The 23,364-nt window shown below is 37.9% G+C and overlaps 1 protein-coding gene and 1 long non-coding RNA gene across 2 annotated transcripts in view; one reads left to right on the top strand and one right to left on the bottom strand.

Moving 5' to 3' along the window:
- The window catches only part of LOC114363667 (GPI ethanolamine phosphate transferase 2-like), a 32,425-nt gene that overhangs the window by 589 nt on the left and 8,472 nt on the right, over positions 1-23,364 (top strand). The window contains exons 2-11 of the mRNA XM_028319465.1: positions 307-493; positions 966-1,031; positions 2,827-3,036; positions 3,962-4,165; positions 4,720-4,853; positions 5,837-6,033; positions 12,478-12,668; positions 13,104-13,684; positions 15,093-15,205; positions 16,535-17,145. Of these exons, the coding sequence (XP_028175266.1) occupies positions 307-493; positions 966-1,031; positions 2,827-3,036; positions 3,962-4,165; positions 4,720-4,853; positions 5,837-6,033; positions 12,478-12,668; positions 13,104-13,684; positions 15,093-15,205; positions 16,535-17,145 (2,494 nt within the window). The remainder of the gene's footprint in view (positions 1-306; positions 494-965; positions 1,032-2,826; positions 3,037-3,961; positions 4,166-4,719; positions 4,854-5,836; positions 6,034-12,477; positions 12,669-13,103; positions 13,685-15,092; positions 15,206-16,534; positions 17,146-23,364) is intronic.
- Positions 10,826-12,029, bottom strand: LOC114363668 (uncharacterized). Its single transcript, XR_003656791.1, has 5 exons — positions 11,689-12,029; positions 11,492-11,598; positions 11,277-11,373; positions 11,121-11,183; positions 10,826-10,924 (listed from the first exon to the last, which is right to left on the bottom strand). It is a non-coding gene; the product is annotated as an uncharacterized LOC114363668 (long non-coding RNA).

The following is a 23,364-nucleotide window of genomic DNA, read 5'->3' as shown; positions in this document are numbered from 1 at the left end:
CAATTTATTTTCACTCCTTTACTTTATATTACGGAGTGAAAAAAGTATAAGTTTTAAAACAAAAATGTGTATAATTATTTTCTTATAGACAACATAAAACTCTTGGCAGTTTATTGAGTGTAATCAATCATACTCAAGTCAAATTATGTTTCGAATTAATTTTATATCAGGCAATTAATTAATTTTTATTGTTATAATTTCATGGATGAACGATTTGATTTCCTAATAGAGTTTTATAACTTGTAAAATGCTGTTGTAGTAATTGGTGAGTGGATAATTTACTAAATGCCATTTACGTTTTTATAGTATTGACGGTCAAGAAGTTTACAACCCCGGTGAGCATACTGTGGTCCTGATGGTGATAGACAGCCTTCGGTATGACTTCGTCACAGAGGAATACATGCCGTATACCGCACAACTCTTGAAGAACAAGTCAGCTTGCATTTATGTGTCTATCGCTGAACCACCTACGGTCACTATGCCACGGATTAAGGTAAATAATACACATTTTAGCATGCAAGAAACTTGAGATTTCTTTCTTTTTTAAACCAGATAAAGTTAATGACAAAACCCCCATTGAAAACTATGAGATTGGTTTGGAAGGTGCTGGCTTCAGAAACAGACACTGCTTTGGAAATTTGAAGGATTTTCACACAGATAAATACTTTTTCCATTCTTTACTATACATGCTAAAACCTAATGATGATAAATGTTTATGTGCAATAACAGTGAATCTGTTTTTGCAATCTACTGCCTTTTGTTAGATTTCGCATTCATTAATCAGACAATATTACTTTTTAATAGTAACTTTAACTTCTTTTATCAATACATATTAAAGCACTCAATGGACAGCTTTTTTCTGTTTTCAATTACAGTACCAAAGAAATTTAGATATTCACTTATGATACACCGTTCCAATAAAATTAATATGATTCAAACACTTACAATATCCTTGTTGTGTACAGTCACCGGAGAGGAAAATCCTAAGGGCACAGTGGAGACGCACCATAAACTTCTGGCGGAAAATATTCGCAAGTGTCACTTTTTGTATTTTTACACTTACGCTTGTACTTGGTAATGGGCTAAAGAAAAAACCAATTGGGTAGTTGACACTACTAACAAGTAATTCAAAAGCACAACATTATTAAAACATCTTAGTACTGAAGACTGATCTATAAAGTTAAAGTATGATTTTTAGTACTTTTTACCCTTGGCAAAAAGGTGACTAGGCTTTTAAAAAAGTTGTCAATAGACTGGTGGTGGTGTCAATTACCCAGTTATGATTATTGTGTTCAGAATGTATGGATGATGGCACATCAGGGTAAACATTGTGTTATTAAAATTTATCAACTCTCTTATGTAGTCGTAATAAGTTTTAATTTGGATCAAAATGTATTGTCTGATGTGCTGTTGACTGTACATGATAACTCATATTTTAGTTTTTTCTTTGGTATTGTGCTTGAAAATATGTATGTATAATGTGTGTTTTGCTTGCGTATTTAAAAAGAATAATCTGCCTTTTTTTGTGTACTAATTCTTAACTTTTTCAAACTGATGGAAATTGAGAGATAAACGCGCCAATGTTCAAAAGAAGAGGCCCGTGACGTCAAGGCGTGCTTAAAAGTGTAGCATTTTGTGACGTCACGCGAAATTTCAACGCAACATAACTTCGTATTACTTGTTTGATTGACAAATATTTTTTGATAATGTAATTGACGGACCAAAAGATTTTTACAGGAAACTAGCCTAATCTGAGCCTAGCGAAGTTACTATGCGGATAGTTATCGGTGATTTGTTAACCAACATTTATAACTAGAGATTAGATTACTGATTTCAATGATACCGGCTAGATTATGTAGCAGAATTGCTACTTATGTCAGTGGGCCTATTCCCCAAGACGATAACAATATTATTAGGTATAGCTGTCTCTTTTATTCGCGTCGGCAAATTACAATATCCGAGTGAGAGGATAGAACCGAAGATATCGATATTGATTTGCGAAATAAGACTTTATAGTAACGTGGGAGGGAAGAGGGTGCACGCATGCGTAAACATTGCACATTAGGTATGCGCTTCGGTAGAGCGCAATAATACTGAGGAAACGGATTGTAACCGCCTCGCATACTACATAATAATAAACAATGTTGTTGATTTTGAGCATTTAACGTATTGTTGTAATCGGCGTTACTACTATTAATTTAATTGAGTTTAGGGTTTATTTAACAAGCAGTTTTATGTAGTTCATTCATGCATAACGCAATTCGTTGTCTTACGTGGTGGATGTTGTATAGTTCTACTAAAGTGTTTTATTTATACATATCTGAAAAAAGTATCACCAAATTGCATGCATGCTTACTGCTGTTCTAATCATTAATTTGCCTGCTTGTGTTGTTTTATAGTTGTGTAATTAATTTATGTATTAACACAAACGAAGATGTAAATTTTGAGGGTTTCTCTGGGATATTTGTTGCTTGACTAATAAAATTACTTTGGTTAATTTATTTGGTAGATTTTTACCCCCTTTATCATAAATCAAATTTTAGCTATTAAGTTATTTTCAAATGTCATAATCATTTAATTACATTTCTTAGCCCAAAGATTTCCTTACACCTTTACTACTATCACCCAACCTATTTGGCATTAAAAAATAAATACCTGCTTATAACGGAAAATTCAGGTTTCCAATTTTATCCACAACAAAGTTACAAGAGGTCGAAAATGACCTGAACTGTTTCAAAAAAAGCACGGTACGGCTCTGCTTGACTTGGCGATTACATTGCCGTGCCCCAGATAGATGTATTTCTACAACTGTCAATTGTCCCACAGGCCATGATGACAGGCAGTGTGTCAACGTTCGCCGACGTGGCTCTCAACTTCGGAGCGCCCGCGGTCCGTGGGGACAGCGTGTTGCGAGTCGCTGCCTCTAGGGGCCGCCGCTCCATCATGTACGGCGATGACACGTGGTTGAGGCTGTTCCCTGGTCTGTGGTCGGAGTCTGACGGGACCACTTCGTTCTACGTCACGGATTATACTGAAGTGAGTTTCTATGTCGTCATCATTTCTCATCATTATGAGGTCATTTAGTCTCCATTGCAGGAACACGACCCACTCCAATGAGGGCTATCGTTTTTATACTTAACAGTTGTCACCCCTGGCGATTGACAGGACCTTACTCTACAGTGGCGCCATCTTGATGAGTGCAAATGCTATAGTCCCCCTACCACTTTAGCGCTCACCAGTTGATGCCACTGTCTTCGCTACTAGCAAGTGACAGGACCTTACTCTACAGTGGCGCTAACTAGCGCTAAAACGATAGCCCTCATTTACCAGAGGCAAATGGAGGATTTGACCTACATTCCCCACACTGGCCAAGGGGAGTATTTCTCATTAGTTAATGCGTTAAGATTTGACTGACGATGGTAGAAGTTTACCTCTTAGTGGCGCCTTTAGAAGAGAGCAGAAGCATTTAAGTGCTTTCTACAAGCTCTTCTCATTTTTCAAATAAATTAAACATTACACTTTTTTACGAGTATGTAAATTATCTTTCTAACATTTCCCCCAAAAACTATTTTTTGTCTGATTTTTGACTAGACTTAAATGTCTCCAGGAATAAATCAGCTAAGTTTTTTTTATGCTAGACAAGGCAGGTATTTGACCGCAATCGCACCTGGTGTTAAGTGAGATGCAGTCTAGGATGGTGCATATCTGATCATTGTAAGTGATCATTTTTGAGAATTTACTAAAGCCTGGTCCATAAGCACGTAGAATTTTGTCCAATGACCCCAAGCTCGCACACTCACTGCGGGTGCCCGTCGCACAGTCGCGACAGCAATATAATTACGCGCGAGCGATAAGGATGGGTAGCTTGCGGTCATTGGACAAAGTTCTACGTGCTCCAAAAACAGGCTTACACCAGGCTTTAAAATTTATTTTAAACATTGCGCCTGTTCCAATATTTCAGGTGGACAACAACGTCACCAGGCACTTAGACAAGGTTCTCACCCCAGACGAGAAGAACAAGCCAACGTTCGACTTCCTGGTCCTCCACTACCTAGGCCTAGACCACATTGGCCACCTGCAAGGTGCCCGTAGCCCGCAGATAAAGCCCAAACTGCTGGAAATGGATGAGGTGGTGAAGAAAATTTTTACTGCTATGGAGAAATGGGTGAGTGAAACTTGAATGTGTTTGTTTCGCGTGGATATGATAGGGAAGTTTATTACAATAAACCACCAATTAATTGGTGCGCTTTTTATGAGCTGACAAAAGTCGATTCTCTCAAAAATTTTGTATGGTAATTAAAATAGAATAAAATTTGTTAACTTTAAAACATAAATCTAAATTTACAGTTGATTTGAAACTAATAAGACTTTGTAATATTGTGCTTTGCAAAGGGTAGTGAACACTAGTCAGTTGACATTATACTAAGGCTGAGTTGCACCATCTTACATAAACTTTGACAAAACTTCAAAAATCTGTCAAAGTCCATACAAAAAACACCGGTTATTGTTAATGTTACGGTTAAAATAAGGTGGACTCAGCCTACGACACAATTTTTGTGTACTACCACAAACTGAAAAGTTAATTCGGATTTCAGGGCTCAGGTAAGAGTGTTTTTTAAGAAGCTGCAATCTTCTAGTCTTAGAACTATTCATTATTGGTGTCAACTACCATATTATTGATTGGCGGTGTCAAATATCTAACTTATTATGTTTTTCCAGGATCGCCACGGAGTCTTGTTCATATGCGGTGACCATGGTATGAGAGATGCAGGCGGCCACGGCGGCGCCTCGCCCGCTGAGGTGCTGGTGCCATTAGTGGTAGCCAAGAGCGCAGACTTCCAGTGCCCGCACGCGTGAGTAGACCTTATTAGTATAGGCATTAGGTCGAGAATAAATCAAGTGCCCGCAACCGTGAGTGATGTTGAAGACCTAATGCCTATACTAATAAGGTATAGGCATTAGGTCGAGAATAGACCGGACGGCCACGGCGGCGCCTCGCCCGCTGAAGTACTAGTGCCGCTAGTAGTAGCCAAGAGCGCAGACTTCCAGTGCCCGCACGCGTGAGTGATGTTGGGACTTTATTAGTATAGGCGTTAGAGTGAGAATAGACCGGGCGGCCACGGCGGCGCCTCGCCCGCTGAGGTGCTGGTACCATTAGTAGTGGCCAAGAGCGCCGACTTCCAGTGCAGTGGAATAAAGTGTGTAAACACATTAGCGTCTATAATCTTTAGAGTACCTTCCTTTCCGGCTTTGTCGTTAGTAGCCGGTTCCATATTCCATGTAAAGCAAGACCAAGCTTACGTGACGTATTCTCTCTCTCTCTCTCTCTCTCTCTCTCTCTCAGGCAAGGCCCAGGCCCCACGTAGACAAATGCCGAGCGACACGCGCCAGCCAGCGTCTGTGACCTTTGCTGTCTGAAACGCGACTGCAACGAAACTGCAACTGCTAGTTACTTTTGAGTTGCATCTAACTTTCTGCCATAGCGTCCGTTGAGAGACCACACATGACGCGACCAGTTTGAAACTTTCAGTTTCAGTTTCATTCATCAGAATCATCACAAAGTTGCAGTTTCGTTGCAGTTGCGTTTCACCGTCTGTTCTGGGCCTTAGAGATCACGCTGTTTTTTTAATACTAGCGCATTTTTCTTTGTCTTCTATCCCCATCTCTTTCATTACTGGCTGGTCTCCTACTGCTGTGTAGGACACCTTGTGAAGGGCACAAGAGCACTTGGGGTCCATAGTCGCCCATAGAAAATACAGTCATTATGGTTGGAGAATCATAATTAGCTTATTGTTTCATCTAAAGAATCTCAATCTTAACTCTCCTCTTCTCTCAGGCTAGGCCCAGGCCCTACCGTAGCTCAAGTGGACCTGGCGCCGACCATCGCTTGGCTTCTCAACGCCCCGGTGCCGGGCGACAGCGCAGGCCGAGTTTTGCCAGCACTTTTGCCGCGAGACACCCGTCAACATTTGTACCTACTTCATACGGTGGCCGCTCATAACGCGAAGCAACCCGACTTGCCTAAGGATACAGGTAAATACCACAGTACCACAGAATAATAATATGTACTACATAAAGAAAGTTTTCTTCGTGAAGGTATTTAAGAAAATTCGTCAACTCTTGTCTAAAGTCCGGTCGCCGAGCAGATAGAAATTCGTCCAATGACCCCAAGCTACCCATCCTTATCGCTCGCGCGTAATTATATTGCTGTCGCGACTGTGCGACGGGCGCCCGCAGTGAGTGTGCGAGCGCGACAGCAATATAATTACTCGCGAGCTCTAGAGATGGGTTAGCTTGGGGTCATTGGACGAAATTCTATCTGCTCGGCGACCGGACTTTACTCAATTTCGTCGACAATATTATTAGCTATAGCTTCTCTTAGAGACGAGCACACTTCCGTTTACTTACATACGTCAGTGATCGGTACTGTGCCGTTGCGATTGCGATAGAGCTAAGCTACAATAATGAGTGCTATCGTTTTTATACTTAAGGCTAGGATTTACCGCCTCGATGCCGTGCATTTGTTACCTCAGCCCCCGCACACCTCGCACTGACACTCGCGCTGACACTCGCGCTTCGCGATGACGCCACAGTGTAAAAACAAGCCGTAAGTTGGATTAAACCGTAACCTTCAAATAGTGAATAAATAAATAATAAAATTAAATATCCTTCGACATAATATTTTAACACTGCGCCTCTAGTCTCAAACTAAGCAAAGCTTGTACTATAGGATATGAACATATTACTTAAATAACATAACATAAATAAATACATTCATATTATGGTTAGAAAACACCCAGCCAGAAACAAACATTATTATAATTTTCATGCACACAAATGTTTGTCAATCAATAATGTCAAATAAAGATGATAATATTAAGTCAAACAAATACTTTTTACCGACAAAAATAGTAAGCAAATGATCACAAAAATGTAAACTTCATTTTAATATGAAATACTAATGTTCTTTTACGTATTGCTATTCTATTTAAGCAAATGACTCTAAATTAATCATTGTAAACCCAGAAATAGTAAACAATCCTCAAAACAACTTGCCTAGAGGTCCTCTTCTGCCCTTTTATAATTTTTAACTCAGATTCAAGCAGTAAACTTCTAAAATAATTATTTATGGTATCAATTAAATAACTGTATCGCCATCTAGTTATATAATTCAGCATCTTTAAAAAATTGTGAAACATCGGAATTGATGACTCGCCTTATATTCTTTCATCATCAAAAAGTACCTAATATTATCATCTAATTGTAAATTACGGCAACTATTTCCTCATAATTATTTGAAAATATAAGGCAAAAATGTTTAAGTTTTACAAAACTATGAAGAGCAGATATCTCGAAAACCATACAAGATATTATCGAAAAACTTGACTGAAAAAAGTAGTAAATGAAATGAGATTTCATTTTGTTGCAATAGTCATATCGCCAGGACGCATAGTTATTTATTTAGACAGTTTCTGAGATATAAGCGAAAAACCCAAAAATGGGACCTTCAAAGGCTGCGATCGAGAACTTTTGTCATTCACTTAAGTTACACGTGTTTTATAAGTTAGGCGATTTTTGTTTGTTAGGAAAAATGGATCAAAAAATCAAAATCAAAAATATTTATTCAGTTTAGACCACAAGTGGCACTTATGAACGTCAAAATATAGTAAATAATAAAAAAAAAGGTAGCCCCTATGGGGCACTTTACATGTCTCCTTACCTTTTGGGCCCTACCAGCACTTCGAGACAAACATATGGCAAGTGCTGAGAAGAAACGCCGGAACAAACTCCTTACGATCAAAGAATTTAAATCAAGTTTTACTTATAAAATGAAATGAAAAGTGTTTGAAATGTTAAAAATGGTCTTTGGTGAGTCTGCGGTGAGTGAATCAAGGGTTTACGAGTGGTAAAATCGTATCTAAGAAGACCATGAATGCATAGAAGATGACGAGCGCTCTGGACGCACCAGCATATCAACAACCGATGAAAATGTGAAAAAAACAGAAAGAAGTGGTTATGAAACACCGTCGAATCACAATTAGGGAAGATGCTGATGATGTTAGCATATCGTTTGACTCATGCTATGAATATTTTTTGGATTTTTGTCGGTATGAAAAATTAATTTGTTAGAAAATTGCTGAATTTTGAGCGAAAGTGGCGGCGAATTTTTGCTAAAACAAAACTGTAACAATGTTCCAATCTCCAAATTTACCGGAAATGGCTGTGTATGACTAGTTTCTATTTCCGTGAATAAAAATAACTTTAAAGGGTCATCGTTTTACAGACATAAGTGACATTAAACACGCGTCGCCGATCGATGTAAAGGCTATCTCAAAGATCGACTTTGAGAAGTATTTTGAGAATTGGAAGAAGCGCTAACACACGTGTATAATGTATAATAGGGACTATTTTAAAAGTTTAAATACTAATGTAGATCAATAAATAAATACTTTTCTGAAAAAACGAAAATTCCCGTTATTTTTTAACAGACTATGTATACATACATAGGGTTGCCAGGTCCAGAAACACAAAAGCCGGACTCTGTGCTTCATTTGGCCGGACATTTTACTTTAAAATTAGTGTCATAGCTCACGAAGTACTATCATCATCGGTTGCCCAGCGCTTGATATTATTCCGTAGCTCGGCTTTCTTTCGCATAAAAAGCCTAACAAAAGCCAGACAGGCTGGACAAGACAATATTTGGCCAGACAAGACCGTAAAAAGCCAAACATGTCCGGATAAAACCGGACACCTGGCAACCCGATACATATATGTATAAATGATCTCATATTAATCACATTTACCAAATCATAATTATTTCATAATAACCGGTAATTATTCATAATTTTTATCACATTTACCGTAACATATAAATCAGGAGGACAAGTCATAATAAATATTGTTCTTTATAATTTGACGCTTTCTTTGGAATAGTTAGGTGGCATTTAAAAGAAGGCGAATTAGTATATTAGAACTTTAGAAGCCTCTTAATATTCCCGTGGCTTAGTTTTAAAATCAAAGGTTGGATACCGTGGAAAAATAATAATAATAAACTTTATTTCTGTATAAAAACAGCCTAAAATATTATTATAAATTATCTGCGGCTTGACTCATAATTTCCCATAAATAAATTAATTTTAACTCATTGGTTTTATCTGATATTTGGAAAATGTACTATGTATCATGCATGATTGAAAATTCTTAGCTTTCTCCAGTAATACTGATATTATTATACTGTGACTCGCCACCCGCCAGACAGAGGCGATTTTGTCAAAAATATTGACAAATCGCGAACTGTCACAGGAATAAAACTGACACGCGTCCGTCCTCCGTAAGCGCCACCGCGCGACTGATTGAGATTGTTCAAGCCGTCATGGCCGATTTTTTCACATTTTTTCATCATAGTAACTAAATAAGACGCAATAACAAAATTTTGAAAAGTTGTCGACCTAGAAAATACAAAGTCCTATCTATTAGTATATATTTTAAGTGTAAAATGTTAAAAATGAATATATGAGAGTAAAACAAAAAAGCCGTCGACGTACTTCTTTGGAATTTTTTTTTATCGGACAAACTATGCAATATCGTGTTTTGGAAAAGTTGTCGCCCTAGTTAAAGACATTAACTTACTCCTACAATTTTTTGTTTGCTAAAATATCTTTTCATTTAGAAACTATCTGCAAACAAAATCGGTCAAATATCGACAATTTGGGAAATCATGGCCTTAACAGTTGGCACCCCTGGCGATTGACAGGACCTTACTCTACAGTGCGCAGTGGCGCCATCTTGATGAGTGCAAATGCGATAGTCCTCCTACCACTTTAGCGCTCACCAGTTGGTGCCACTGTCTTCGCTACTAGCAAGTGACAGGACCTTACTCTACAGTGGTGCTAACTGGTGAGCGCTAAAACGATAGCCCTCATTAATGTAGCTTGCCCAATGCCCACATAATGATGTGATTGTTATTCTAACAGCAGGTCATTTAAAGGGCACTCAAACTGAATTTATATCCTTCAGTAAACCACAGCTTAAAAAAATATCTAATTATGGCCCTAAAACAGTTAGTTTTAAGCTGTAAAATTCCACTGTAGTACAGTCACGGAATGAAAAGGTTCGTCAGTTTTCAAATTGATTACTTCAACGAATCGCGAGCACATATTACCGTTTGAAACTATGTTACAGAATAATCTCGAGTTAGAGAAAATAATCTTTAACTGCTCGTCAGTAAAGTTCAAAATTATTTACATCAAAGTTGTGTCAAACAACTTGTCAAGAAGATTATTATGATTGATAAACTAAAACCTTCTTGTTGGTTCAACCTGCCATTATCTATTAAATAAAAAAACTACATTTTGTAATATTGCACTAATGGGATAGAAAAATAAACAAGCAAAACCTTATTCGTTAGCAAACGTCATATTTATTTAAATGTTAGCATCACTGTTTCTTGCACTGTTATGTTGGCAGGTTTGACTCTTACAGTACCTAGTGCAAGCAAAAACCGACACTAAGGTGACGAACTTTTTCATCACAGATTAGAGAGTATGTCTAAAGACAGATAGGAAACGGCCCTAGTATTGGTTGAACGATAAACAAACTGGTACCGAGCTAGATTGTCCAGTAGGTGGCGCTGAATACAATATGGCGTCTGACGCCCACAGATTAAATATACCTGTCATACTTTTTTATGATCCGTTCCTTTTCATGTATTGCGGTTAAAAATAAAACTATTGAAGTATCAAATGAAACTTTATTGATGAAATATAACATGAAATATTTTGTTTACGAAAATCAATAAGCATTAAAACTATTTTGTAGCAAAATAGTTTAATGTTCTCCATAAATTCACACGTTCACTCTCACTTTGGTTCTGTCCAATCCAATAGCCACTGTAAGCAGGCCAGACCTACACGTTTCTCACCACCTGTAAAATATATGAAATATTTGTAAATTTAGAGCAAAAAGATGCACATGTCACCGTAAGACTGTAATCTCCTACATTCTACACTAATATTATAGAGTACAGCCGATAAACAAGTGATCTGTCTTATCTACCATACCTACCTACTGTCTGTTTTGTTTCTAGATTTGCACTACTTTGTTAAATAAAATTAATTTACCTTGTCAAATGTGCACTTTTCAATCAATTACATGTACATTCACAGAATCTGGATTCCACCAATCTGTAATTAAATAATTAACTTTTAGGTCTTTCTATTTGATATCAATAAAGTTAGAATCATTTTGAGGGTGTTTTAAATTTTAAAGGTACTTACCAAATGTTCTTATCAACAGAAGTTGTTTTAATTGTTATCTGGGTAATTGATCCAATACAAATGTTTCTAATTTAATGCATTTATGTCACGGCATAACCTGCAAATGAAATGAGTTCATAGTTTGAATCAAGCATTCTTGGTCTGGTTTTATTGCTTAAATAGGTTTCTTCTAAAGTTATTTGAATAGGAAGTAAAGGTTATGTATCATTTTGTACCAAATAAATATTTTTTCTTTCTTTCTTTCAGCACCGGTGATTCCATAGCAAGCACTTTTATTGTAATTGCAGCTTAACACCTTATAAGTTCGAAGTTCGATATTAACCTGAAACAAATAGGTACTTAGATTAACTGTATAGTAATAAAACACGTATCATTCACTGTGTCCTGAAATCTATGCCTGCAATGTACCTACGTGTATTGTATTTTGGGACCAAACTCCAAAGTATGTTGTTACTCCATGAAACGATCCATATATGTATAGTTCCCATTGATTTAAATAGAGTTATGAATGACATTGTAATGAAGATTTAATCCTTTGTGTGGTTTAATACTTGATAAAACATGATGTTGCTGCAAGCTGCAATAACCTTTCTCGAGTCTTACTTTAGAGAAATTTCTTCTTAAACAAACATCACTCCAACAGGTAATCCATGCACATGTAGTTCTTATTAATTAATAATGAATATAATGATTGAGCAATAATTATTGATTATAATTAGTTAACATTTGTAGAAAAACACGTTTATTCGATGAAAATTTTTGACGTTTATTTTTTTTTTAAATGTCACAGTTGTAGAACTAAAGTGATTAAAGTGAAAATTACGATTTTGTATTAATACACTTTTAAATAATCATTTCATTTATAGAATGCAAATAGATTCAATAAAATAATTCATAAATAAAAGTTAAGTTGTAATTCGAAAATGTTTACTAACTTGATTCCAGACACGCAAAAGACCATTGTCGCATGCCATTGTTGTATGCATACAAAGGACAACTATAAAAAAAGTCACTTCCTCTCGGAACTGTCAAAAAAATTCACTCTTTATGGAGCTGTCAAACTCTATGGCGTTTCCACCCCGTGTTTTTCATTCCGCGACTGTACATAGCTAACAAATAAATAAAAAACATCAGAGTTCGCAGTAAAGTTAAGCATCATCGAGGTATCAACGTTTTAACTTTTTAATTTTTTTCTTCTTAGAATTCTACAGGCAATTCCAGCGCGCCGAGAAACAGTTTGCTCAATTCTTGGCTACCGGCCAGCAAAGCGCTGCCAAGATTGCCAAGGAGTTCTACGACGAGTCCTTGGCAGAGATGGCCAAGCACCTCACTGAGACCACTGTGGAGTTTGACTTGTTCGCGCTAGGTGTAGCCTGCTTACTTCTATATGTGGTAAGTAATTTTCGTAAATTCATTCAAATAACGGGTTTCTCAATCAAACTTTTGTTTAATGTGTAAGGTTAAATATTGAAACAGAAACATATAAACCATTTTTGAAAGATCAACATCCTTTCCTATCAGTATTTTATTACATCTTAGTCAACAGCATATCAGCTTTATAATATTTTAAACTTTTATGTTGCATTTTCTATAAAAATCCCGTAGCAGTGATAATTTATAGCATATCAGCTTATACATTATCGTTAATTACAAATAGCAGCTGTTACAAATACCTGTTGGTATCACAAACTTTGCATCAAGAATGTGTGTCTGATTTGCTGTCGACATTCTTTATTACCATACAGTTGTTACATTGATGCCTACTATTGCCTGTACTCTTCTTAAATTAGAGAACTTAGAAACCTTATTACATTTCTTTCCACACAGATCTCGGCGACTCTTCTCGGCGTGTCTCTCTACTCTCTGCAGCCAGCTGAGCCCAAGATCAGCGGTATCTACTGCTACAAGCCTTCCAAAATCGGCGTGGCCCTCGCATTCTTGGTCCTGGCAGCAATGAGCCTATTCATGCTCACCGCGTCTTGCTTCATCTCAGAGACCAAGAGCCGCATATGTTCCTTCGAGCCCTGGTGGACCGTCGCCTTCGTCCTCATAGGCCTGGTCTTCGCACTAGTATACGTCATCGCCAAATCCACTATAGAATACACTACCGATGCGTCAGTACTGAAAGAACTCAATGTCATTGACTACCTTCTGATCGGCGGATCTATGTTCGTCGCTTGGTCGTTCCTTGGAACCAGTTTTATAGAAGAGGAGCATATGACCTGGTACTATCTTTGGAATACGCTGATGCTGTTTATGCTGGTCAGATCTATCACGGGCCTGTTGATGTATGTTGGACAAGTGTGGACGGGCGCTTCTGCAGTGCGGGATAAGCCTGAGTTGCTGAAGAAGATGATCGGTACTGTCCATATGCTGCCTAAGTGGATTATGCTGCTTGCACTGCATAGGTGAGGCTACTAAAAAACTTAGACCTTCTTCAATAAGGACTTACTTCCGTATTCACAAAAATTACTATGAGGTCTCACAGCGCGCGTGGACGCACAGGGTGACACACGAACCAATCACAGTGCTCTGTTCAAAGCTGTGCGTTCGATTTGCTGCTTCACTTAAGCAAGCAACGTTTGTGAATACGAGCGTTAGTATTTTCTCTCGACAGTTGGCGCACTTGGCGCCATTGGCGAACAAGGTCCTGTCACTTGTTAGTGGCGCTAACTAATGAGCGCAAATACGAGAGCCCTCATTTTATAAACAAATAACAATGTATAACTATTAGAGATGAAACGGATATCCGGCAACTATCCGGTAGGCCGGATATCCGGCCTAAATTTACTATCCGGCCGGATACCGGATAATAGCTCACTATCCGGCCGGATACCGGATATTAAAAAAAGTACTAAAATTTCCTATAGTAAAATGAAACACATTAATCTTTGAGTCAAATATCAATAAAATGGCTTATAATAATGACGGTTTTTATCTAAAGTCCAAAAAGTTACAAAAAAGCCATATTAAGGCCTTTCAAAAAACTAATTTCTTTTATGGGCTATATTCACTCTAATGACGAATACATAAAAATGTCGAAATATTGCCAAATAAAATAGGCGATTCTTTTTTTCACTGATGATGGTCTGATGACATACAGGGTGACTTTGAAATCGTTGGCATCTATCCTTTTAATATAAGACTACTCAATACTACTCATGATACATGGTGCTCTTAAAAAGACTTTAAAACTATTTTGTTGCAAAATAACACTTAATACATTGAAATAAGACGCCACAATATGAAGATTGATGTGCTGTCGTCTGTACAAGATTTTAAATATTGAAATTTTAATTCATTTGATATGACTCTCATATTTGGGGAATCATGAGTAGACTCTTATTTTTAAAAGAATGCCAACGATTTCAAAGTCATCCTGTATAATGCAGTTCATTCAGATTACGCAGCAAGTAAACTAATTGAATTTTCGCTATTCACTCACATACTCACGATGGCAACCGAAATCGCCCGAATTGATCTGCCCCTTAGACGAGTGGCAAAATTTGACATTCTATTCGAACGAATTCGATTTTCGAAAAGTGTGACTTTGTCTAGTCTACTAGACTTACTGATCGCGTTCGTAGCACCTGTGCAGCGCTAAACTCGTTACGACATGCAACTTGACAAAGGGACAACTAACCGGCCGCCGGATATCCGGCTATCCGGCCTAGCAGCTCGCCGGATATCCGGTATCCGGCCAAACAACTATCCGTTTCATCTCTAATAACTATGTCTTTTCAGAAAACATTTTGCTAATAATATCTTGGATTCCTTGTCTTTGTGAGGTCTATTTTATTATTTTTATTCTTGCAGATATCTTAGAACGTTGAACCAAACCGGCGACCGCTGGTTGTTCCTTCCCGACACCGCTGATTGGCTGAATGAACCTGAAAATTGGCGTTTACTGCAGGCACAAATGCTCATAGGTTCGTATACAAATGCTAACTTTACAATTCATAAAAATAAAAAGATTTTATAGCCTGACCAGGAACATAAAAACCCTGGCTTAGAGGCGCTTCAATTGCATTTGATAGTGCAACACTGAGTACAGTCGTACCTGTATTAAATTAATAGGCTAACTTTATGTATCAGGATTCAGGATTATAGGCTTATTTAATATTTTCATAAATTAACAAAAACGTATTATTATAGGTAAACTGGTTTAAATAAATTAAATGAAACCATCAATCGAGCAAGTAGGNGAAAGAACTTAACGTCATTGACTACCTTCTGATCGGCGGATCCATGTTCGTAGCTTGGTCGTTCCTTGGAACCAGTTTTATAGAAGAGGAGCATATGACGTGGTACTATCTTTGGAATACGCTGATGCTGTTTATGCTGGTGAGATCTATCACGGGCCTGTTGATGTATGTTGGACAAGTGTGGACGGGCGCTTCCGCAGTGCGGGATAAGCCTGAGTTGCTGAAGAAGATGATCGGCACTGTCCATATGCTGCCGAAGTGGATTATGCTGCTTGCGCTGCATAGGTGAGGCTACTAAAAAACTTATAACCGTTTTCACCATCAATCCCTAATTTTTAAGTGACCTCTATGATAACACATAACAGGAATTTTGTTTTTTTATAGGGGTCACTTAAAAATTAAAGATTGATGGTCAAATCGGGCATTAGAGCCTCTCCAAAAAGGGCTATTGTTTGCTCTCCCCAGTTAACGCCATTGGCGAGCGATCTGTCAATCGTTAGTGGCGCCAAATAGTGAGCGCAAATACGAGAGCCCTCATTATTTTTATGTATACAAAAGTATTTGCAAGAACACCTTTTGCTAAATCTACGACACATTGTAAGTCTTTTTGACAATAATACTTCTAGAATTCTAGATTCTGAAGTCTGTTATATTCTTGCAGATATCTTAGAACATTGAACCAAACCGGCGACCGCTGGTTGTTCCTACCCGACACCGCTGACTGGCTGAATGAACCTGAAAATTGGCGTTTACTGCAGGCACAAATGCTCATAGGTTCGTATACAAATGCTAACTTTACAATTCATAAAAATAAAAAGATTTTACCGCAAAAACGTAGCGTGGGCAGGCCTCCTACTAGGTGGACCGACGATCTGGTAAAGGTCGCGGGAAGAGCCTGGATGCGGGCAGCGCAGGACCGTTCATTATGGAAAACCTTGGGGGAGGCCGAGGCCTTTATCCAGCAGTGGACGTCATTTGGCTGAAACGAACGAACGAACCGCAAAAACACTTGAAATTGAATAAACAAGTTGACTTCTATATGTTTGTTTACAGGTACCCTGGCAACATTAGTACTATGCATCAGGAACCTTAAATACACGAACAATATCTGCTACATCCATGCTGTGCTCTCGGTATTATCGACGCTATGCATCCTCGCCTACCGGGTCACCACGCAGTCTCTATACAGCCCCTTCTCAGACGTCGAGACGTGGGACCCTGTTATAATCGTTAACGTCTTTTGGGGGTTGATCACAGCACAATTCGTCTTCGAAATCCTGACCTACGTGGGTATATTCAGAAACTGCGGCAAAAAAATCAAGAGCAACAACACGTTCGAATACAACAAGCCTAAAGCGAAGACGGAAGACTATATCTACCAACCCTTGATCGAAGAGCCGTGGAATCTGAGCGAAGTGAAACTCAACCTGGTCCGTTCTGTGTCCCATTTGATGTTGAATAACATGATGTTGGTCATAGCTTTGCTGATGAGGCCCCACAATGTGATCCTGATTCCTAGCATTCACATTACGTGTGAGCTGACGGCCAAGTACTTGGACCACAAGTTACTGGATGCTAAAAGTCGCAGGCATATGGAGGCGGTCGATGTCATCACTCAAACGTTCGTGCATCTGTGGATTGGCAGCGTTTTCTTCTTCTATCAGGTAAGTTAACTAGTAGTAGTTATGCACGGATTCTAGTGGCTTTTGTATATTTTGAAACGAAGTTAATTTTAATTAGTTATTAGTTATCTAAATCTATATGTGTTAGAATGCTGTTTGTTTTCCTAACAATAAAAAAATAAAGTCCATTCGCCGAGCAGATATAATTTCGTCCAATGACCCAAAGCTACCCACCCTTATCACTCGCACATAATTATATTGCTGTCGCGCTCGCATAATCACTGGCCGCCCGTCGCGCAGTCGTGACAGCAATATAATTACGTGCGAGTGATAAGAATGGATAGCTTGGGGTCATTGGACGAAATTCATTGAATGAAATTGGCGACCGGACTTTAGAAAGTAAATTCGATTTTCATGATAAGATCAAGATCATAATGTTACCGTTAGCTACCGGGTCATTCCATCGTTTCGGGTGTTACGTTCGTACACACATATTCAACAATTTCATGTATTTTGAAATAGTATTTTAATAATGTTAGTGCCTTAATCTGTCCGTTTTTAGTTGTTTTATTTAAATAATAAAGTTTGTACAGCTTAGAATGTAGGATAACGAAAATATGAGTCGAAAAGTGTGCGTTTCGGGCGTTACGAGATTTTGCCTCTATGTTCTGACTGTTGCTGCATTTACTCGAAATTTAGCGAATTTTCTTAAGGAATCATACCTAAAACTTACAGGACTTCTAAAGTATGAAATTTACAAACCATGTAACATACAATCACTGTTAAATAAAACGTTTTACTACTTTTTTATAAATTTTTTCTTTGTTTCGGCAGCACGAAATTGTGCGCAACAGTGGGCAAACGGCTGTTCTCGGTGGAGACCGGCTGCGGATGATTCACGCAGCAGTGGGCCTCTCAGGAACTCAGGAACGTTGGAAGACTTGGGCCGGGCCGGAACTCGGTGTGGTATTGGATTATTGGAGGTCCACACAGTGGAGTCGGCGCTTACACACAACACGGCACACACACACGCGTCGAGACTGGATTTATAGATTTAACTTGGTTTTGAAATTGAACTGTAGACGTTGACCGGGGACTCTTTTTGAATCCCTTTGCGCTGCCACCAAATGTTATGAGCCTCTGGGGATTTGGGTTTTTAAAAAAGAACACGAGATTAAAAGGATAAGACAGCCGTCTAGTTCGGATGGTGGAATGAGACTGACTTGGAAATGCGAGGTATCGCAGGCTATGGATGGAAAAGGATGAGTCGGCAAAAGGCGGAATGTCAAGTAAGCAATATAGGGTGCGAGGGCTATCTGTAACAGAACGCATGTGTCATATACAGGGTGGAAACGATAAGTGATCTCACTCGATTATTTCTAAACTATACAAGATATCGAAAAACTGATTGCTGATCCTGAAAGTGCTTCACAAGCTCTTTCAAACGATACCAATAATAGGTTACAGAATAAACTGGAACTATTCGAAAATTCAATGTTTCTAGCTTCCATACTAAATGTATGCCAGCCACACAATATTAGAAGTGTAATTTATTTTTTGTTTAAATAATAAACTTAAAAAGTCGGTTAAATAAACTCGTAACTTGCATCTTATTTAAAATTATTGGTTAAAAACATTAGTATTAGGCTTTACTTGCTATAATATTATCAAGAGATGAGTGCCATGACTGTGATAGTAGTAAATGTATGGAAGATGGAAACATTGAATTTTTGGATAGATCTAATTTATTCTGTAAGCTATTGTTGATACCGTTGGATAGAGCTCGTGAAACACTTTTAGGATTAGTAACTAGTTTTGCGATATCTTGTGTAGTTTTTAATATTATGTAACTTTACCAAATGTATGGAAGCTGGAAACATTGAATTTTCGGATAGTTTTAGTTTATTCTGTAACCTATTATTGGTACCGTTTGAAAGAGCTCGTGAAGCACTTTCAGGATCAGCAACTAGTTTTTCGATATCTTGTATAGTTTAGAAATAATCGAGTGAGATCACTTATCGTTTCCACCCTGTATGTTCTCAAACAAAATGCATAAGACAATCACGACAGATGGTGCATTCTGCCACCACTGGCGTTATTTATACGTTCACAGTTGGAGTTCCAAGTAGAGACGTCATCCATTGATAGCGCGTGAAGTGTATGTGTTACAAGTGATGCAATGAAGCCAGCGATGTGTAGGATGGAAGCAATGCGTCAGATGTGTGCGCGCAATCGGCGTACGCGCTCAACACGATAAAAATTCAGTCCGAAGTGAGGCACGGTCCATGCAACAGGTCCAATAAGCGCCCAGACGTCATTTTTAATACGATCCAGGCACACGCGTGCCGGCAACCGAGCATTGTGCGTGAAATCCGCACTAAATACAATCGAAATACGATATTTACGGGGACATTTCTCGATTTTTATCATTGTTGAGTGATAGCGAAGTGCACACGTGAAGTTGGGCGAGGTTAACCGCGCACACAGAAATTGGGTCATGGTATACCAATTTAATTAGTGATGCTTAGCTGAGTGAGTACTGTTTTTCTATTTTGCACTTTCGTTTATTTGTTAACTTTTATGTAGAGTGTTTGGTATGACACATTTGCGTGTTGGTTACCGTCTCTAAGTTATGAAAATGTGTACGCATGCGCGGTGCCCGATCAAAATTGGATTACATACGCGTGCCGCTAAGTTATTCAGCGCATACCCCGATTGATCAGTTCCGATGCATATCGAGAGTTTTAAATAATTTAAATGTGTTCTTACTGCGCTAAATGTCAACGAAAATCAATAAAAAATAGACAAGAATATAAAAAAGTTAATGATCAAGCAAAAGCAATTAATCGCATGTTAAGATTGACTTGTATGGATTTGTTTAGTTAATTATTGTAAAATACTTTTTCAAGTACCTATGTTGAGTAATTATGTAAACAAAATGTAATGTATGACAATTAGTCATCTAGGATTTAGAGACAAAAGACGAAATCAATCAACAATTTATCTTTTCACTAATAATGATGCGAACAAAATAAAATTATAGCAAAGGAGTCTAAAAGGTAAGTGTACCTAGACAAAAATGGTATAAATATCTTATTATTCTGGTAAATATGGATTACAATACGCCAGCTGTATAAACGGCCATCAAATTAGTCTACGAGGAATCACTATCACCACAATCATTCAATTATTAGATTATCCTTTAGTAAAAACAATCCTTATTTATGGGTTTTTATTGTTTTTGTAATTTAATTAGTATTTTCCTCTGACTGTACCCGTAATAATTACATTAGTAAACATTACTTAATACACTGAAAAACATTTTATTTTTATTTAATTTATGTGAAACGTATTCTGACTCTACATTTTAATGATTTGTCGTCTCTTTCAATTAAGAATGTTCTAGAATCTGATCATTGTTTCCATTATCTATGTCGAACATTCTTGCATATAATTTGCATCTTTTTAAGTTACATTAATTCGTTTCAACCGACCCACGTAGATCCAAACTAAGTAGAGTTTGAACACTCAAATGCACATCAGAATATACATATTTGAAGCAAAATATACCCTATTCCAAAAATATCAAGATGCCACTGTGTTTAGCTTAACCTACCATCGCGTCGTTTGTATTAACCACTAGATTATAGATAAACCCATTAACTTAAAAAGACACGTAAGATACTTTGTTTGCTACGAGTATAAACATCCATCTCACTTTCCCACATAATAATGGCCTTATTTCAATTAAACAAATAACCGTTCACAGCAGGATAATGCAGAGCTCTGAATCCCTTACAAACAAATGCAAAAATGATACAAAATACGTTACAATTTCAAATTGAAACCGATCCCACAGTCGTGTACCTGCCCCAACAATGGACCGGACCCATGTGTTGATGCGCACACGCTTGACGCACGTGTCTGTGCGCGTCACAGATTATATCCATTCACTCGCTAGTATAGTCTCACGATTCTGAAACGTCAAGTGGCAAAAATCAAAAAGTAACAACCCTGTATTAATAGTAGCGCCCTCCTGTAAATGACAATTATATGGTTTTCCAATGTGGCAAAAATTGGAACTAATAATCCAGTATCCTTACAATGTCATAGCTGGGACGATTCAGTGTAACTGTAGGTCCTCTATAACATAGGTGTTGAAGTTTTTATTCCACCACGAGGAAGCTCTTAGCCTGCATCTGACCTGATGGAAAATGATGATCAGACCGAAGGTGGAAGCGAGCTTCACCCGGAATCCTCAACCACAGACAAACTGGCTATCTTACCTCGAACTACCGGAGCACTACTTAGGTAAAATGGTGACAGCTAGCTAAGCGGACTTAGAACAAGCCTACCACCAGCCAAACCGAATAGAAAAATCTGCCCTCACTGAGAATCGAACCTGAGACTCCTGGGTTTGAAGCAAGTGGACTACCACCATTTTTTTTTGTGCTTACCATGAGTTCACGTTAGTCGTTAGGTGTGTCACTAGCGAGTACGTCAAAAAAATCTGTGAAGATTTTAGTTCTAGAAAGTAGCCGCTAAGGGCGCTGTATGATCGGCAGCAGTTGAATAGAACACAAATACTATTCCATCTTCGGCCTGATCACCATTTTCCATCAGGTGATACGTGTGCAAGCCAGAAACAACCCATGGTGGTTAAAAGAAAGTTAACACTAGTATGTATAGCAAATTACGATAACCGGGGAAATAAGGTCATCAAAGTAGCTAACTTATCATTAATCTAAGTGAAAAAACGAGTAGGTACTTCTTACGTTCTTACATTTTTGCAATTAAAAAGATAAGATAGCTATCCATACTCAAAAGATAAAAGTAAAATAATACCTACAGCTGTAAAAAATAAGTAGGTATAATAGTCATTGAATTTCGAGAAAGGTTATTTGACAATGTCAACCAACAATATTGATAATGACATTGATACGCGTAATTTTTAAGGGCGAATATTCATGAATACTTGAATAATAACTTGATCATCATCATTATCATATTAGCCATAGGACGTCCACTGCTGGCCGGCTGGTCGCCTGGCGGCCTGCATCCAGCGCCCTCCTGCTACTTTTATGGGTTCTTCGGTCCACCTTGTGGGTGGGTCATAATAACTTAGAACTACATAATGGTTGTAGTAAAGACAACTGCTTCATGATGATGAAAGCTGTCCCTATCAAGTCACTATCTTGATGTCAAACTTGATATTTTATGAGACTCTATTGGCATCTACCAGCCCGAATCTTACTAAGGGCTGATTTTTCAATCGTCAGATATCTTTTAACTGAAGAATAACCTTGTCATTTTGACATATTTCCCGTACTAAAACTGTCAATGTGCCAAACTTATTCTTCAGTTAAAACTTATCCGACGATTGAAAAATCAGCCCTTAGTCATTTTAGAGTTACCCGTCATTTTAGTTCCAAAATCCTGTGTTTAAAATAGACAGGCGGTATCAATTTTCCGCGTGGTACCTATATATTGAACAAAGTGCTTCAAAATTACAAATTATCAAATATCTCGGTAGCTCTATGAAAAAAAATATTTCAGCTAGTAACAAAATCAGTAGCTATAATCACTTGCATTTTTATCTACTTAATGCATGAATGTTTATTTATGATCTTCAGACAATGTAAATGTCAAATTTTTAATCAAATGCAACAAACACATGATAAAAGATACAAATAACAAAGAATTAAATATTTGTACGTTTCACAAACTCTATTATCTTTTTTGTCACGAAATGTGACACCTAAATCAAATAATCAAATAGTTTTATTACGTATTTAATATTTTATATTTGCATGAAGCATCGAATTTTAACCTAATTATTTTAATTAACCGCCATATAATGTCTAGTAGTAATTAATGCCTATAGATTTTATTCCACATAATTTGCACATTTTTATAAACGCTTACTTATACGCTATACCTACGCAGGAAAACCAAAGTGACCGACATAGCTCGCAGAATTGCTAAAATCAAGGGCGGGGCACATAGCTCGTAGAGACGATGGCCGTTGGGGCAGAAAAGTTCTCGAGTGGCGACCACGGGCTATGTAGCGTGGACCGACGATCTGGCAAAGGTCGCGAACCGTTCATTGTGGAAAACCTTGGGGGAGGCCTTTGTCCAGCAGTGGACGTCATTTAGCTGAAACGAACGTTACGCTATACCTAATAATGCCTTGAGTTATAAATAACTTCACCGAGATATTCCCATAGACCGAAGGCAACAGACATTAATAACCGCGCAATT

The sequence above is a fragment of the Ostrinia furnacalis genome, unplaced genomic scaffold (genome assembly GCF_004193835.3).
Source record: "Ostrinia furnacalis isolate ACB-3 unplaced genomic scaffold, ASM419383v2 OfSCF7182, whole genome shotgun sequence".
Lineage (NCBI taxonomy): Eukaryota > Metazoa > Arthropoda > Insecta > Lepidoptera > Crambidae > Ostrinia > Ostrinia furnacalis.
The sequence above is the reverse complement of the archived record's forward strand: the minus strand, read 5'-3'. Positions and strand labels throughout refer to the sequence as shown.